The sequence below is a fragment of the Pseudopodoces humilis genome, chromosome 6, assembly GCF_049639895.1.
Source record: "Pseudopodoces humilis isolate 2021_Gansu_Grassland_sample_001 chromosome 6, ASM4963989v1, whole genome shotgun sequence".
NCBI lineage: Eukaryota > Metazoa > Chordata > Aves > Passeriformes > Paridae > Pseudopodoces > Pseudopodoces humilis.
Genome location: NC_142205.1, coordinates 36371962 through 36391000, shown reverse-complemented (window position 1 = coordinate 36391000; position 19039 = coordinate 36371962). Strand labels below are relative to the sequence as shown.

At 36.4% G+C, this 19039-nt stretch overlaps 1 protein-coding gene across 1 annotated transcript in view; it reads left to right on the top strand.

Moving 5' to 3' along the window:
* Window positions 1–19039, top strand: part of GALNTL6 (polypeptide N-acetylgalactosaminyltransferase like 6) — a 423143-nt gene that overhangs the window by 180675 nt on the left and 223429 nt on the right. Inside the window, exons 3-4 of the mRNA XM_005517623.2 lie at window positions 527–665; window positions 18268–18434. Coding sequence (XP_005517680.1) covers window positions 527–665; window positions 18268–18434 — 306 coding nt within the window. The remainder of the gene's footprint in view (window positions 1–526; window positions 666–18267; window positions 18435–19039) is intronic.

Genomic DNA, 19039 nt, shown 5'->3' with positions numbered 1-19039 from the left:
CCCTAGGAATGCAAGGGTGTTGAAGGAGCCTAGAGCAAAACATCTGGTTTCCTTATTGTTTCTTCTGGAAAGCTGGACACCTTAAACTTCAGTACTAAAGTTTAATTCTGAAAATGAGTGGGTGCTAATCTAAAGTAACTCAATAACCAGGTTCCTCATAGTGATTGAAAGGCATGTTGCTGGAATTGATCCATCTGTTCATAATTTTGCCATGGAAAAGAAAGGTCTTAATTTACAATCAAAATTTTTCTATATGAAAAGGCTTTAACCTGACTGTGCGTCTTTATAGAGGAAAGTTAGATGAATTGGATGACTTCAGAGGAGCATTTGAATCTTGTTGTTTGTACCTTTTTCTTGTTTTTGTATTGGAAATAACAGGACTATTGGTAAAGACATTGCAAGAAATTTCTTTGAGGTGTTCCAGGCACAGTGTACTAAATGAAGTTCAGTGTAACATTTTCTCTTGCCTTTGTAGTACACTTTTTGCTGTCAGTTTGAGGCAAATAATTGTTTTGTTTTGTTATAGGGAAAGGTGAACATGGGAAACCGTACCCTCTTACAGAGGAAGACCATGATGATTCTGCTTATAGGGAAAATGGCTTCAACATATTTGTTAGCAACAACATAGCACTGGAACGATCCCTGCCAGACATCCGACATCCTAAGTATGTAAACTGTTTCCTGGACTAATTAATTTTTAGAGTTCTATCTTTGTATATCTCTAAATAAGTGGTTTTCCAGGAAGATAAAACATAAACAGTCAACAAAAAACAATCATTTCATTTTATAGGAAGTGGAAAATTTACCGCTGTTGTTAGATTTGTCTTTTTGTTGTTAGCTCTGTCTTTTAAAGGGACTTCTCATCTGATTAGTTACACATTAAGCCTATAAAAGGCCTCTTTTCATTACAGAATGATTTTTATTAAATTTCTGTGTAGTGAATTGGGCTGAAAAGCATTCACATAGTTTCTCATGTTCTCATTTGGTTAATAGCTGCAGTTCTTTGGGATGTGGAGCTGAGTGACAACATGTATATAGTTTTTGGCTGTGTATGTGAAGTGTTTCTCCTGTTTTGTTACATAAAATTTTAAAACAATCCAATAGGTGCTAAGTGCTGACGATTCAGCTTTAACCACTATAGAATTATGTAAAAACAGAATGTACATGATGCACAGGCAGAATCTGGGGGCACTGGATGATGGTGTTGTTCCCCAAATCATTAATATAACACAGAGAAAGGGTATGAAGGTTATTCTGGAAAACAACTACAGCAAATCTAACTTCACTTTTCGTGTTCTTTAATATTTGGCTCCTTTATACAAAGAATAGAACTTTCTGTCTGTGACAGGAAAAGGGGTGCTTTTGTTTTTCCTGGCTCCAGGCTCTTGTCCTTCAGAGTGATTCTAAATCTGAACTCTGAAGAGGGAGCTGATTTGATTTGTGTCCTTACCTGGCATTTTCCCCCTCTTGTAATTGGGGAAATGTAGTTGTTATGCAACTAGTGTATGGGGAAAAGACAAAACTAATTGCCTCCATGACTGTCTTTGTAATTTCCTTCAGATACAATTCTCTCTATTATACAAAGATTCATGTTAAGATATCATCCCACTTCTTAACTTATTTTGATATGAAAAGCTCAGAGAACAGAGCTGAACTTCAGAGCTTGACAGAAGTTCTTAGTGCAGGGAGAAGAGAAACATCCTGGCAACTTATCTGTCAAATGTGCTATTTTTTTCAAAGAATGAATAGTACATAAATATTTGCATAGTAAGAGTTTAAAAAAAGAAATTCACTGCAGAGGAATTAACCTTTTGTTAGAGATGTTTCTAATTTAGTTTTAACTGTTAATTGTCTAATTTAATTGTTGCATTGTTTTGAGAAAAAAACTTTTTCTTTGTAAGCAATATATTAGTATTGTTTGCAAACATTAAGTAAAAAGAAATTGTTATATTGTTATAACACACTATATGTTTTATATACATTCTTTGCTTTCTGCTTTGACTAATTACATGAAGTTATATAATGAATGCTTCCAAGAAGTTTGAATTCTAATGTACAGCTGTATAATATTGAAGCTGTGGTAGGTTATATTGTCAGTATAATAAATACGTTCATTAAGTAACCTCCTCTGTTACCAAAACTGCCGAGGATAATGACTAATAAACACAAAAGGAATCTGACAGTTTTGTCATCCCTTGGTGGTTTTGTAAATTGGTCTTTTGGCAACTTCTTTCTCACCTGCTGCTGTCCTCACAGTCCCTTGACATTTTCATGCATGTTCCCAGAAGCAATGTGCTGTCAGAAGTGGCGCATTAGGAACGAGTCAGTGCCACCCCAGCCTTTCTCTGCCCTCTTTTTCCCAGCACAAATCTTTCTTTGACTTGCACCTAAGCATCTCATTTGGGAAGCTTGTATCCTTAGGTGCCTGCATTGTTTCTAGGTTCTGATTCAGCTCGGTTCCTCTGGCATTCAGTGAAATTTCGTATGGCAGGTGTTTTAATAATCTCCTGACTGAACTGACTTGAGTCACAACCTTCTAACCTTCCTTATGTTAAACACTCATAGTACAAGTAGCCCATTAGTTAATTGACTGTATCACTTACCATCTAAAGGTAAAGAGAAAAAATGTTCTTGTGCTATAATTGCCTACTAAGTAGTGCATCAATTAAGGTGACAAAGCTGGGCTCAATACTTCTGATGGCTATACCTTGAAGCAAGTGTGTTTTTTGAACTTCCAAGAGACACGGAAATCTGGCAATGCTTTCTGACCTACTGCTAGAAACAAACACATTTCTTGGCTGCTGTGTGTTAAGTATGGCCAGGCTGAAACTGCACTTCACTTTTGGAAATGTCTCCTCTCTTCAGAAGCGTGCGTGAAATGCAAAGTAGTTCACATGTCATTGTACTGGTTTTGGCTGAGGTAGAGTTCATTTTATTTGTAAATTTGCCTGTCATCCATGCTAGAGGCTGGGGCTAAACTATGCCACTAATAGAGTTGCTTTCAGACAAACTGTTGGAAAATTATGTAATTGCTATCTGAGAAAAGGGTGCTCTTCAGTAGCATTGTAGTAGCTAAATCAGGTGTGGTGTAGCAGGCAGGACTAGTTTGGCCAGTTTTTGAATGTTATAAAGGGTCTGCTGTTGTGGAGCTTCTAACTGCTTTGAGGCCTTTAGCTGTCATCTGTGTAAATTTATGGGAGATGCTAGTATTATACACTTTGAGTTTTGATCCTCTGTCTCTTTTTAGTGTATTCTATTTGCACAGGGAAAATTGTTTTCTTCTGCTAAAGATGGATTTCTTGAAAATACTGTCTATGAAATGTTTTATAGAACCAAACCGAATGGTTTTATTGCCATCAGTAGAGAAAATTCAGAAAAATTAACCTTCAAATGCAACAAAATGGAGTGGTAAATCCTGTAATTTGAATAGAAGTTTCTTTATATCAGAACAGCAGCTGCAGTATTTTCTACATTCTTCTAAAATAACTTCAAAAATATTTTATTCCAAAGTCAAACCAAAGAAACTTTAAGAACCACTTCCAAGTGTTTGGTTTTCTGGGAAGTATGCAAAGACAGCAGAAAAAAACAAATATACTTTCTTTTTCTGAATTTATTTGGAAATTTGGCTTGGAACTTGAAAATAACACCTTCTGTAGGGGGATGGTTAGAACTAAACAAATATTTAGATGATTGAGCCCTGAGAAATTCAGGTTTTCAAATCTGTTTAATAATACTCTTTTGTTTTTCCTATAATATTTTAAATACTTCAGCATGACATCAGTGAGATGTTATGATTGATTGTTCTTCCCTTTCTAAGACAGCAAAATGTTTGGGCTGTAAAGAAAAAGTCTGTAGCGAAGTGAAAGAGTTAACTTTTGTTTTAAGGCTGAATTGTCCTTTCCTGCGTCTTTAATATGTTTTTTTGCATCCTTCTAATATCTCCCATGGTAATTTTTTTTCTGTGTCTCATAGCTGTGCTCAAAGAATGTTTTTTTCTTTTTGAGTGGTCTTTGATGTCCTGTTTCTGTTCCACTCTTCTGTGAAAGCCTTGGCATAGTGGATGCCAAGCTACATTAGCTAATTCTCTGTTCTCTGCCCACAATCACCTGTGTCTTTAAGTTTAAACAAAGAAACAATCAAGCAAAATGACTTTTTTTTTTTTTTCCCTAATTCTAAATAACAATCTGAAAGAGACTTATCACCTCAGTTTATTTGGTTTCAGGACTTGTTTAGTGAAAAGAAAAGCTCTGGTCACCCAAAGAGAAAGTCAACATTGAGTTTTGAATAGTATTGAGAAAAAAGAAATGGCATTAATATTTAGGGATTAGAAATTCTGTACCAATGTAAGAAATATTTTAAAACTCACAAGAAGAGTGTTTTCACTCTTTCAGTACTTGGTGCCACTTTGTGTAGTCTAGAATACAACAAACCTGCTAATGCTAGGGAAAAAGTTGGCAGTATTTTCTATTGTAGAAAGAGAAATGCTATGTATTCTAATGCTGAATGTACCAGTTGAAATTAATTCTTATCTTCTCCACATTATCAAATATTCTGCTATTCATACCATCTTTGTTCAAACAAACAAAACTGAATCTGATTCGCATTTTTAATAGCTCTAAATGTGATTTTAATGAGGCTTAGGGGAAGGATTGCAATCCTCTCTTGTGAACAGTAAATATAAATTTTGTGACCTATCCTGTTTCAAGCTCCTAAGTCTTTTTTATACTCGACAATCCCTTTTTTAAGCTTTTCATTATTGAATCAAGCAATTCAAGTTAGTCACAATTAAATACCAATACATTTGGTATTAGAAATACATTTGCAAGCTTTATAATTTAAAATACCTTGTTTTATATGTTTGTATATCTTAATTTCAACAGCAGGTCTCCTTTTATCAAAAATTTGTAGACTAATTACTGGTAATAATATCCTGGAGTGCATCAAAAATAACCTTGTGAGCCAGGCAAGGGAAGGGATTGTCCCTGTGCTCTGTGCTGGTGCAGCCTCATGTTGAATCCCATATACAGTTTTGGGCACCACAAAGTAAGAGAGATAGAAAAGCTATTGGAGAGCATCCAGAGGAGTATTATGGAGATGAGGCACCTAAAGGTGAAGCTGTATGAGGCGTGGCTGAGGTCACTTGGAGGTCTATGTTCAGCCTGGAGGAGATGGAGACCTCATTGCAGTCTGCCCCATGAGGGAGAGAAGAAGGGTAGGCATTGATCTCTGTTCTGTGCTTCCCAGTGACAGGACCCTAAGAAATGGCATGAAGCTGCATCAGGGCAGATTTAGGCTGGATATTAGATCAAAGGTGTGTTTTACTCAGAGGGTGATCAGGCATTGGATCAGGCTCCCCAGGAAAGTGGTCACAGCGCCAAGCCTGACAGAGATCAAGAAATGTTTGGAAAATGCTCTAAGACAAATGGTGTGATTCTTGGAGTTATCTTGTGCAGGGCCTTAATGATCCTTATGAATCCCTTCCACCTCAAGCTATTCTATGGTTCTATGATTCTATGTCTTGGGTAGTCTTAGATCAGTCGTGCAAATACTCCCTGGCTTGCCTGAGTAATCTATCACAAAAAATCTGAATCTACTAAGGTTTCTCTGGGCATAAATAGATTTGTTTGGTAATGAAATTCGTAGCATTCTTGTTGTGCATTAAAAATGTTCAACCTGATTCTTGTAATGTCTGTTTTTTAATATGGGCTGGAGTCAGTGTTTCCAGTCCTTTTCTGCTGGTCTTGCTGTTGATGTGCTGGCCCTTCACTGTCACTCCCAGAAGTATTTTTCTTAGGCATTAAATTTTTCACAACCTTCAGAAGAAATGTATTTTCATAATCAAAGAAATAAGAGTGTTTAGCTAAGTGCTGGTTACATCTTCTATGTCCTGAACACTAATGAGGTTTTATTTCTTTCTAATAACAAAACCAAATTTCATTCAGTGGATTCTGCAGAACTGAAACTCTCCTTTTCAGTAGCAGAAGCTGAGAGAATGCCTGAATGGTTCTCTCTCAAAATATTTGAATGCATTGTGTTTGCTTTCCATTGTATTTTTAGAAGAGGCTAAAATGAATATGTAATGGGATTTCTCTGGGCAGTATGTTTTTTGATTGACTCCATTTTTGTGTTTCTTCAGAATAGTTGCAGAGTTAACAGAGTTGGAGTTGCTCTTAATCTCTATGTTTTAGTATACTTTTCAAAAATTCTGGTATTACTGAACTCGTGGGAAAGTTTTTTAGATACATATGTAGGCAGTAGTACATACCTGAATCTCATAAAAAAGTGGTCATTGCATTGTATTTAGTTACTTTCTTTTTATAGAGTGCATTTGTCACAATCTAGCCTATGTATATTGTTCCTAAAACTAAAATTTAGAAGTTTGTCTTTAATGCTCCAAGATAAATTCCAATTAATTCCCTCTGCAGTATATGATCTCAAAAACAGGCTTAGGTTGTCCTGCCTTTCAACTTACCTGGCCAGAGAGCGACCTGTTTTAACTCAAGGTGTGCTTTTAGTGGGTAGTGGAGAAGCTGGAGATTATTACTTTGCTTTCCAAACTGTTTTGTGTTGTTGCTGAATAATGTAGTGGAAGTGAAAAGTCATGTGGTCCAAAACAGGATAGGCAATGTCCCCATTTCCAAGCCTGACCAGATTGTTCTCTGAAATTGCTTCAGGGCATCACATTTGAAGTGCAGCTCCTCAAAACAGGATCAGGAATATTTTAAGAAAACCTATAGCTTTCTGTCTCTGTCATTCCTGCTGTCACTTTCTCTGCAGGATATGTATTGAAAGGAACAAATAACATGGAATAATTCCCAAAGTGCTTTCTGGGTGCTTGTGTGCCTTATTTTTTAGGGCAGCAACAGCAAAAATGTGGCTGAAGATTGATGATTCCTCTTTCCTCCTTTTATTGAGAAATAGGCTGCAGTGTTAAATAGGCCAGTGAGGAGAGTCCAAACCTCATGGGCCTGTTTACTGAAAATTATTTGATAAAAGAAATAATCTGTTTATACACATGGAGAAAAGTAGTTCTTGTGTGTTTAGACGCCTTGCATGTTACTTAGACTCCAGTAAATCCTCCCACGCTGCTGAGAAAATAGCAAGCTCCAGTAAATATAACTGTGAAATCTAAACTTCATGGGGGCTGGAATTCTGAAGAATATTTACCCTCCAGCCATTTCTGTACATCTGGGATAGCCAAGTCTATTAGCATTTGGCAGTGGTTAAAGTTTGAACTTCTAACTGTCAAATAATACAATAGTAAAATTGGAAAGTGCATCTAGCTTTGCTAAGATTTGTGTGGAATGTGGGATATTCTGGGGTTTTATGTCTTTGAAGTTCATAAGTGAAAGTGATATGTTGTTAATACAGAAGTTTTAGGAGAGCCTCAGTATACCTTACCTGGGTAAGGCAGTACATTCTCGATGGCAACACAATTAGCTGTTGTACCTCATGTAATAAGGACATGTAAGCTTGACCACATATTGCAGTGAAAAGGAGAGATGAAGAGATGGAGGTAGATCACAGAGAGACTGTCTTTGAAAATTAAGTATTTTATGCTTAAGCAAACTGGACATAGTAAGTCCATGGGCCTGATGGGATGTACCCAGGAATGTTGAGGAAACTGGTGGCTGTTTGAGGCTCCTCTCAATGGTCTTTGAATGATCACACCAATTAAGAGAAGTACCTGAGGACTGATACAAAACTGGGAGGAGTGGCTGAGTTTCTAGAGAGTGCCTTGGGGGGTACCTTTGGAATATATGGCCAAGTGGTAAGAAGATAACTAGGATTTCTGTAACAGAAGTTAAAGGGTACTTGAATGTCATAGGTTGGTTTCTTCCTGAAATAGTGTGCTTTAAAATGCACTTTGAAGTGACAAAAACCTGAATTCTAAATCTGTTTCTTCTTCAGCCAGGAAAATGACCTTAGACTCAAAATAGAGGCTTTTTATTGATCGTATTGAGGTCTGCCTTACTTGTGAGAGACAATCAGATAAGTATGCTAGGGTTGAATGAACAAATCTTAACTAGATTGTTATTTCTCTGATCTTCAAATTATTTTAAAAAAAGTGTTTCAAGGGTGTTAGCTTGTGCATGTATTAAATAAATTGGCCTGATGTTTTTAAATTCATAGGTAACAAAGTGTAAGGTTTAAGCTAAAATATAGAGTAGCAGGATGCCTTCTTATGTGCACTTGATAATGAGGAATTTTGAGATAGTATAAAATGACTACATGTATTATTTCCCAAGCCTCCTAGATTTAATACATATGGGTGAGTAGATAAATCTTTTTAAGCATATTAATGATTTTTTTTAAGAAAATATAACATCTTCCATAAGCGATGATGATTTTATACGTCACTGTATCATAAAACTAAACTTTGTAAACATAAACGTGCTTTATGTCAATATAGTTTACCTGACTCTTAGACTCATCCCTTGGTTAGAGAAACTTTTTGTTTTGAAGGACAAAGCAAGGCAAACTCAGAGACTTTGATTTCTTCAGAGACAGAGAGTGCTGCTGAAGAGACTGTATATGACAGGCCAAAATGAGGCAATTTGACATAAAGTAACAAGCACCTAATTCAGCTCTATCAGTTCTGATGAATTCCATACTGACGGAAGTCTATATAGAGAACAGGACTTTGCCTCCTTAGCTCCCAAGACATGTTGATAATGCATTTATGCAGCGATTTCATAAACAATTTCTACTGTACAATTTATTTTTCTTCTCTTTCATGAAAATAATACTAATGTTTTGGAGGTTTATTTGTTCTAGTAAAGTGTTGTGACATTTATGGAGGCCCATACCCAGTAATGCTTGCTTGCTTCCCAGCTGTGAGTCATTGTGAAAATAAAGATTACTTTCCTTGCTGTCAGCTCACAGCCAAGCTAATTTTACTGCCTTGTCAAATAGCAGGAGAAATTACTAGTTATTACTACTTAATCAGGCTCGGCTGACAAGACTAGATTGGAACAGAAACATGGTGTGACTGAAGCTTGTTGCTGTAATTTGAATACTTTGACGTGCTAAGACAATTACTATGTAAATTTCACTGAGAAATATTTTGTTCTGGTAGCTTATAGAGGTCTTGTCAGTACCTGGGGACCCGGTGGGTGCTGTAGTTTCTTTTAATAAAGGGAAAGAAAAGGTCAGATCTGAAAAAGCAGCTCAGTTAAGAGAGCAAGAGCTGACAAAGCCAGTGAGGGAAAAAGGCTGAAAATCTCTTTCTGTTTTGCTTTAACTTTCTCTGGCACTTTCTATAAGAGGAGAAAATTAGAGGTGGGGTATTTTTATGATCCAGAAACTGCAGTAGTAGGCTGCTACCTTGTTTCCTCAATTCAGCAAAGGGATGTCTGTAAGACACTTAACTTCTCCTGTTATTATCTATCAGGGCAATTTTCAAGGTTGTTGATGTGTTTGGAAGGCACAGAGCCTGGGAACTGACCACATCATTGCTAGTGGTATCCCTTAATGTGAACAAAACATTGTCGATATGTCTGCAGGGTCAAGCAAATTGCTGCTTTTATGAATCGGCTTTTGGTGTCAAGTGGCTGGAACCGTGCCAGCCCTGCTCTCCTTTCTCATCATTTCAGAAGCCTATATTCTTTCAGTTTGTCTTCTACAGAGGCAGTATATTTCTACATGTTTCTGTTAACTGTACAGCTGTAAGGAGGGAGGATTTGGAAGTTCTGCATCTTCTCTTAAGCTCATGTGATGAGGCCATTTTTTCCCCCCAAATATGAAATTATCAGGGAAGCAAACAGACCTGTTCTTATTCATTGAAGTAAAAAAATGCTGTTATTTGTGCCCAGTTGTCATGGGGTGACTTTACCTTTAAGGTGGTTTTGAGAGCTAAGGAAGTTGAAGTTGCTGGTGACTGATGGGAGTTTTTTTCTCCTGACCAATTATCAGTCATTACTGGGAACTGGCAGCAGTTTTGACCATTGAAAAGTGGGATCAACTTGTGAACCTTACCTTAAGATGTATATCCAGAGCTCTCTTGCTCTCTTTGTTTCCTGGCTGTGAAAGGAAACAGAGCTCCGGCCTCCCGCTCTCTGCCCAGCCATGCGGCCGGGCGGGGGCTGGGCTGGGCCTGCCGCATCTCCCGGCGGGGAGATGGGGCCTGCGGGGCTTGCCCCGGGCTCTGGCTGGGCTGGGCCGGTTCCTGGCCCGGCTGCAGGTTTTGCTGTGACTGAATTCACCAGAGACTGCCGAGGAGCTCTGAACCTGCTGCGGGCTAAAGCGGCGACTACACTTTCCAGAGCAGCCATGAAGAATCTTCCATGGCAGACAGCTCCAGCTCTTGCTCCAGCAGAGATCACAGAACCATCTACAAAAGCCTGAGCAAGGTTTTAACCCTTTCATTACCCAGATGAAACTTGCAGATTCATCTTTTTTTTTTGAAAAGGAATAAAGAAAAAGAGAGTAATCAACATGTAAAGAGACTTTATAAAACTATCAGAGACAGTAAAGAAAAGAATTAAGTTCCAGAAAAAGTAGAGAATAAGGAGATGCTTTATGAGCTGAAATACCTTTCTGTTGAGGCTATGGAAATGGACAATAAAGTCTTGAAAAAACTCCTTTAATTCATGACAGGATATAGGGAGGATTAGAATGTTCAAAGTGTAAATTTAGAGTAAAAAGTAGAGTGATTGTGATACAGTGAAGTGCTAGAATAGAGTGAAGCGAAGATTTGAAGCCTTGGGGGGCAGTGAGAAAACTATTTTCTAGTGAAGCTCACAGAGACAGATGAAGAAGACTTTTGCCTTTGAATAACTCATCCTTAAAATGACACCCCTAGACTCATGGCCCATACACACCTCAGAGTGAGGTGAAATGGGAAGAGTAAATTCTGATGACAGATTTCAGGGCAGCTGACATCAGGGCAATAGAAAACTATAGCAGAAATAGTTTTCTTGTGAGACACTCCATAGATTAACAGAAAGAAACTTCTGTTTCTCTACAAAGACTGATGAAAAAACTGTAGCAGGAATTGGGACTGTTTTAACCACCAAAGTTCCAAAGTTTTTGTCTCTGTTGTCATGTGAACAAGGGAATGGTGGGTAGTAAGGGATAAAAAGGGTTTTCTGGAAGTTTATTCTGGTGTTCTTATTATTATAGTTTGTTAATAAACTTTCTTTATTCCTTTTAAGTTTTAAGCCTGTTTTGCTCTTGTTCTAATCCATATCTCACAGCAAGAAATAAGTAATTTTTTTAGTTACTGGTTTAAAACCACAACACCAGTAGAGTAGGTTAACCTACAAAATGAAATCGTAATAGTCTTAGGAATCTTAGTAGTGAATGAGAAGTGTAATTATTACTCCTTTTCACTACTTTTCTTTTTATGAATAGTCGTTTTTCAGGTTGTATTTTAAAGGTGCCTGCTGCAGACAGCTTCATGGTGTTCCTGGGACAGTTTTTTTTCTTCCTCAGGCAGGTTAATATTTCAGGAATAGAGGAACCTCTTGCTATTTTCTTAACCTTCTAAAAGTCTCCCTGCAAGTTTGAAGCCAACGCTAAAATTCTTTTGTTCAGAAACTTGGTTTAGATTCTTGTTTCAACCCTGCAGAAGAATTCTGTATCTCAAAGGAAAAATTAAGTCAATATTGAGTGTTTCAAAGCACATTTAAAGGTGTGACTGTGTGTTGTTTCTATGAATAATCCTTGAACTCCTGAAGCCAAGTGCCCAGCTCCAGAACCAAACTGTAGGAGCAACATGCAAAGCTGGTGAAAATTTCTGCTTTGTCAATTACATGTATTTAAAATTTTTTTTGTAAAGAATTTGGGTTTCATAAGTAGCCATCTTCTGGTGACTCTGTGGCAGGTGTGCATAATAAACACTATTGTGCAGATTTCTGAGTTCAGTTTTTGAAAAGAGGAATAAGTTACAAAATTGAATCATACATATTATTGGTGCTTAATTATGTTTCTAATAGAAGAGAGAGAGAGGAAAGAGATTCTTTGGACAGAGATTGATTTTCAAAGCTGTAAGTACAACTTCACAATGCAGAAACAGCTTGTGGACTGGTATACCAGGCCTCTGTTTGTAAAAATCTCATCCAGGAGTCTCTGAGGGACTAACTTAATGATGTAAGGATATTATTTGATAGGAAATACCAGATAATAAGTTCTGAAATATCTTGGAAAGAGAAACTAAACTTATGGAGGATAGCAATATTTGAAAGCATAATTCAAGGTTCATAACTTTTGATCTGTCATAAACTTGAAAATGACATTGTGTCTGACTCATCTGCATATTTATAGTTTTTGGTTGTTTGGGTCTTTTTTACACAAGTGTTGGTATTTATTAAATATTTTTTGGCAAAGTCCACATTGTAAGTGCTATTTAGTAATTCTGAGTATTTGTGCAGTGGCAATGCATAATGCTCCTTGCATGCCTTCTTTTAAACTCCCATTGTTCTGAATAGTAGTCATAATTTCAGTAAGAAAATACAGCTGTGAGCTGCTTAAATAGCAAGATAACTGTTGCTTATCATGATTATTTTCTTGCTAAGTATCTACCAAGAGATTTCAGATGTAACACAGAAGTTATTCTGAGACTTAAGACTTCAGTAAATAAGCTTGAAGAAATCTATTAATTATTCCATGAAATTTTCAATTTTTCATCCTTGGGTACTGAACCAATTCAGCATTGTTCCATGAATAAGTGCTAGTGTGCTGCACTAAAATATGTTATGTTTAAATGCAATAAAAGAGGCATCTTTAGGAAAGCTTCTGTTGTACATTACTAAGGCCGGTCTGTAGTATTCTGTTAAGATTATGCAGAAAAAGCTTTTGCTGAGTAGGAGCCCTTTTCTAGTTTCAATTGTCAGGTTCTTGACCCCCTTGAACAGTATTCCTGCCGCAAGTCCCATGAATATATATACTTTTGCTTCTTCATCCCCTTATCCCCTCCCAGCTTGTTGATTCAGGCATTTGGATACTGACCTCTAGAAATAAATGACCTTGCTTTTCATAGGGGTTAAAATAATATATTTTGGTGGCAGCCATTTGTTTGTTTTGAGAAGTACAACCAAAAGGTAATTACTTGACTGAACTCTTTCTGAAGAATTCCGCATTGCTAACATGTCTAGGATGAGTGCATTGTGTAAAAATTTAAACTATATAATTTCTTTAAATTAAAAAAGTGTTCACCTAGAGAATGCAATAGACATCCTCTTTCCAATTTGCCTGTATAACAAGACCAGCATGCAGTAAAATTATACTGCAGAAGCAAATTATTTTGGTTTAATAATTAACTTGCTGCATGGAATAATGATGAGCTGGTTTTTTTCCTTTTTTTGTGTGGCCAAAGGTGTCACTCAGCAATAGTGGAGGTGAACTTGGCCATACGATGGATTCCCAGTCTCCAATAAGGAAAGTATTGCTAAGGGATTTCATAAGATGAAGATGATCAGGCAGCATTGTCCTAAACACTGAAGGCCACTGTCTTTTAAAGCTCTTAAGAGTTGGCAAGTTACTTGCATTTGCTGAGAGTGCGTGGTGAAAGGACAAGAGATAACATGCCCATACGTCGCTGGATTCCAGTCCTGGCTGTGAAATGGGCAAGCTGTTTATATTCACCAGCCTAGTCTGGCAGTCTGTAGAGCTAGGAAAAATCCCAAATTCACCCTCTGGAGAAGACTGGAGGCCTGGGTCTATTCAGTTAGGATGAGCTGCAGGATGTGCAGATGTTTACTGCTACACTGCACTGGGTGCTGATGGTGTAGTGTGGCCCATGCCTAGAGATACCAGCATAGATGTGAGCTAAGCTGACTGATCAGGATTTCTTGGAATGATTTGTGGAAGACAGCATCAAACCCCGAGCACTTAAGCCTCCAGTTCTGTAAACAATCACTTACCAGCCACTAATGAGGAAGCTGCATTAGTCCTGTAGCTGCACAAGGTAAGCTGAGGAAGATGCAGTGCGAGGTTTCTGAGCAAAATGAGTGGTTACTCAAACACTAAACATTAAAAATAATGCCGGACTGAGCTATTTGGTTATCTGAAGGAACACAGGTATGGAGGTAAGGATAAAAGTGAGGAGAAATATAATGAAGATAGTGGAAGACTAGTCAAATAATGTGCTCTTAGCATCCTTAAGTATTTATCCTCTTACCAGTATGGGAATGATGAGCATATATACGTAGCCATGGCTGATTACAGAAAACACTTTCATGGAAATTACAGTGATCAAAGCCAAAGTGAAAAATCAGTTTGATATACTAATTTCAGGTAGCCTGATTTAGTTTTCTGACTTCAATCCCAAAATTGTAAAATATCATGGCAAATTTTTCTTCTGAAACTTCGTGTATGTTTATATTAATATATATCTCATAAAAATGAGACATTTTATAATATATATGGAATGAGTTAACAGAGTCAAATAACCTGTCTTCATCTTCATTTGCCATTCAAATCAGTCTTCTTTGTGCAGAGTTTTCATATGCTATTTTAAAAGTTAATCCAGTTTAAAGTGCCACTAAGGCAAAAACTAGTCCTGATAGAAACAAGCTAAAAATAGCACATAATACATTCCTATTAAAATTATTTTCAAAGACCTCATATTTGTATCCATTTTTCAATTTCCCACTGATATTTTTTTTTTCTTTTTTTAACTTCTTAATCAGGATATGATGTGACACTAAAGCTCTACAGTAATATATTTGCCTTTATCAGTTGAACTATGATTTCATAATTAAGAGGCAGGCTTAAAGTAGTGTTGATTGACATCAGCTACATTGCAATCTTTTCTATGCTGAGTTATGTCTTGGAGCAAACCCTTACTTCACTGAAACTGGCTGAGCTGCCTATCTGTCCATCTTAAATCTACTAACCTTTTTTCAGTATTGATTTTAGGATTTATTTCCAGGCCTCTATGGATTTTCTACTATTTCAAGCCTCAATGAAAATCAGTGTGCACTGATTTTCACTTTCACTTTGAGCACTTTGTTCTGCCATTCAAACAACCTAAATAATACTTACTGTGCATATAAAGCCTACATTCACTTAGTGTGCAAGTAATTGTCAGTGTCTTTATGTGGAGGATGACAATTGGAGTTTGTGTGCAAGTACTATAATTTGCTAAATTGATACAAGTTTGACTGGATTTTCCACCAAAATTTTTAGGCTCTGGGAAAAATATTATTTTGCTCAGTAGTATTTTAAGTATTTCTGTAGGTAGTCAGTTTCATTTAACATGTATGCCATAATTTAGACAGTTTTACATAATTGGTAATCTTCTATACATAACAATTTTCCTTTCTCCAGCAAACCTTGCTTTATTTTTTATTTTAGTAACTTTTGGTAAGATTGTGTTCTTCAGGAAGTATTAAAGAATCTTGAACTGCAATTTCTCATTTCTTTGGAGACTCAAGAATTTCCCTTTTAAAACAAGAAGCGATGTCTGTAGCTTTCAAGTAGTTTTTTTGCAGCCAGGGTATTTGGCATCTCTTCTAAAACTCAGGATATTAAAGCAGTACACTCGTGGACTTGGAACAAATGGTGCATGCATTATATATGTTTATTCTCATGAAAATATATAGCTTTATTCTCATGTTATGTCAGTGTCTCAGCTGTGGAGGTGTAACTGCATCTTTGCTGCAGTTCATGGGCCTTTCCTGAGCATTACAGCTGTTCATCAGGTCTGTCCTGCAGCCCATCACAGCGCTGAGCTAGCTGCCCTCTGATATGGACACTGGTTAATAGAACTTCAAATAAAATGGATTTCATGTTACGATTTTTAAAATGGTGATCTTCTGTTGCAGTTAGAGTCTCATGTCAAGAGAACAAGGGGCTGAAAATGAATAGAATTCCACTTGCTGAAGAAATATAAATAAAGCACTGCTGTGAAACCTAGCAGAAAATGATGAAATTTAAGGTTTCATTTCTATGAATTTGAAATATGGCCAGAGTTTTTTGATAAAAGCAGAAAAAGGACATTTTGGTGGTTTGTGGTTCTTACTATAAATCAATTCGCATATAGCCAGATACCTTTGCAATAGCAATCAAAAATAAATGTAAATGAGAATTAAAGTCTCTTGAATGATGGAGAAATGTTAAGTGCAAGATGCTGTCTTCTTCCAAGTGTGACTCTGTTTTAGATCAATCTGTTCAGGAGGAATAGTTTTAAACTAAATCCATCAGTGTTGCTTCTTCTTAAAACTTTAGCATATGCGATTACTCTGAAACTGTCAATGAGAATATCCAAATCCAGCGACCTGCCCCATCCTTTCATGCATAAGGTTACAATATTAACCATGCAGATTTCAGTACAACTGCTTTCAAAAGATATCTTGTTACTGGAGAGGTGACTTTTTAAAACAGAAATAGCATTTTAATGTGTTTGGGTGTTTTGGGTATTTTTTTTACTCTTACCCTTTTGAAGTTGTTAGTCTGACATATGTAAGGTTCTTTTGCTTGTGTTTTTGGCTTGGGTGGAAACTTAGTAGTTTTGAAATAATATTTACCAGGATTCAGAAATGCTGAAGAAAAAACTTCTGCTTTCAAAAATAGTGTGAGAGTTCCATGTATGTCTGTTAGTTGCATTTCTTCTAGTCCAAAAAACATCACTGTTGACAAACAGCTGCCAACAACAGGTGTTGCTTTTGGTAGATGACTTTCTTAATTTGCCAACTGAAACAACTATGTATTAATAATGTGCTTCATTTGTTGTACTTCTTCCTACGGATAATTAGTATTTCTACTAAATTATTTTGCTGCAGTAGATTTTCTTTCTCTCACAAAACATTTAAATATAGACTAAATATAGACTTTTCTGTCTCTAGATAATGAGCACTGTTTTCTCCAGAACTCCACATTATTGCAAAGCATCTGTCCTTTTTCCAGTCTTCATATATGTTTTACCAGCAAGCTGCTTACTAAAACGTTTCTACAGTGATTATTTCAGGAAATGGCTTGTCATCTCACTGTATTTTAGGAAGATAAGTCTGAACTACAAATTTAACTTTGTAGATGTAAAAGTATCTAAAAACTAGTTAGTTAGTCTATAGCTACATAACAGTTAATATTTTGCAAATACAACTATAGTAGCTGTGAGTTTTTATTATTTCTATGGAGCGTTTCATCGGTGTGTATGGTGTATTGGTAAATATTTATTTCTAAGTATAAGTATAAAGAGGAAATGCAAACTAAGCTGCAAATATGTGTAAATCAAAATTATATCCTATATCAGCTTTTGATATTCATAGTTAAGCTTTCTGACAAAGAGCAAAGATATCTATACTTTTTTTTTTTAAACCAAGAATTTACAGGGCTAAACTTTTAATTTTGTTTGTTTACTGCAAAGCTGACAGTTTCTGCTCTAGGGATACCTTTATCAGGGTGTGACTTTCTTTTGAGGAATGAGAAATTGTTCAGTTACTCTGTCCCCAGAGGTGAAAATGCCAGGCTTTGTAAACAATAGAAGAATGTGTCCCTTTTTTCTTTTTTTCAACAAAACATGAAATATGCAATCCTATCAGTTGCAGTTATCTAGGCATTTGTCATAAAATACTTTTGGATATTAGGGGACACTGATTTGCATGGCCATTATTTATTTTTGAGTCTTACAGTTCTTTTCTGAAATGTGTAAACAACTCAATGTTGAAAACAGCTTTAGCACTGATATTGCATAGCTGCTGTGCAATTAAGATGTTGAATGTACTGTGCTTTCTTTCAAAGATGAAAGCTTGTTTACATTTCCTTGTTTATAAGTCTGAATTTCCCGAATGGTGTGTTGTTTTATCTCAATACATAATAGGAGCAATCATTTTGGATCTGTGAAGTTGGAGTTGTACGTGTGGATGTTGTTTTTCATATTGTAAGTACATATCACCCAGGATAATAACGTATTGTTTCCCAGTGTTTATCTCTTCGTAGACCAAATGATCATTTCAGATTAGCCTTATATTATGCTTCAGCATTCTTTTTGATAAGAGGATTTGATTTTTGGAAATGTCATAGGAGATATGTCATCTGTCATATTGCGGGAAAAAGTTTTCAGTGAAGGAAAAGAATCCCAGCCAGTTATATTTTTTTTCACTCATTCCACTTAAATTTTTTCATAGCTCAAATTTATTCTCTGTTGTAAGCAATGTGTTTTAAACAATCCAGCAGTTTTCACATGAAAGTACTGCTGGATTGCAGTATTGCTTGTTGAATTTTATGCTGGAAACCATGTTGGCTGAATGGCCCAAATGGATGACAGGATAAGCCAACTCAGATTCTCAATATGCTTATACAAGTGTTTTGTTGCCTCTGCAGCTGTAAGCACAAGGTGTATTTGGAAACACTACCAAACACTAGCATCATCATCCCGTTTCATAACGAAGGCTGGACTTCGCTCTTGCGCACGATCCACAGCATCATAAACCGCACTCCAGACAGCCTGATCGCAGAGATCATTCTGGTGGATGACTTCAGTGACAGAGGTAAGGCTGGTTTTGTTGGAACTTGAAATTTGTAATGCAGTGTGGTCCTGAGAGAAAGTAAAAGCATACAAAAATAGTCTTGAAGTACTGTTTGATTTTTAGCAGGAATAAACATTTATAAGATGCTTTTGTTTTACTTGGCATGAAGACTGAAATTCATGTCAAAGGGAAGAGAGACTGCCAACTGTTCATTAGCCTTTATTAATGTTGTCTTTTGAATGTTATTATTGAAATACTGCAAATTTTAGTATTTCCTTGTCTTTTCCCTCCACTTTTGTATTACTCTGAAAATATATCAGATTTGACCATTTTGGATGCAACTCATTAGCTTTTGATCCTGGAATTTTATTGAGCTAGGCAGATTTGCATACTGGTACAAAATAGCCATACAGAGAAATGAGGCTCTTTTGAATGGAATATGAAAAAAATGTGTTGGATTAGTTGATCAAAAATTTACATCATTTATATATAGTAAAATGAAGAAACTTCAATCACTTAATATCTTATGCTATCATCACTTCTTGAATGCAGCACAAAAAAATGAATGTCTCAAGATCCTGAAGTGAATTTAAACAATTCTTTAGGTAAAATTCCTCCGTGATACG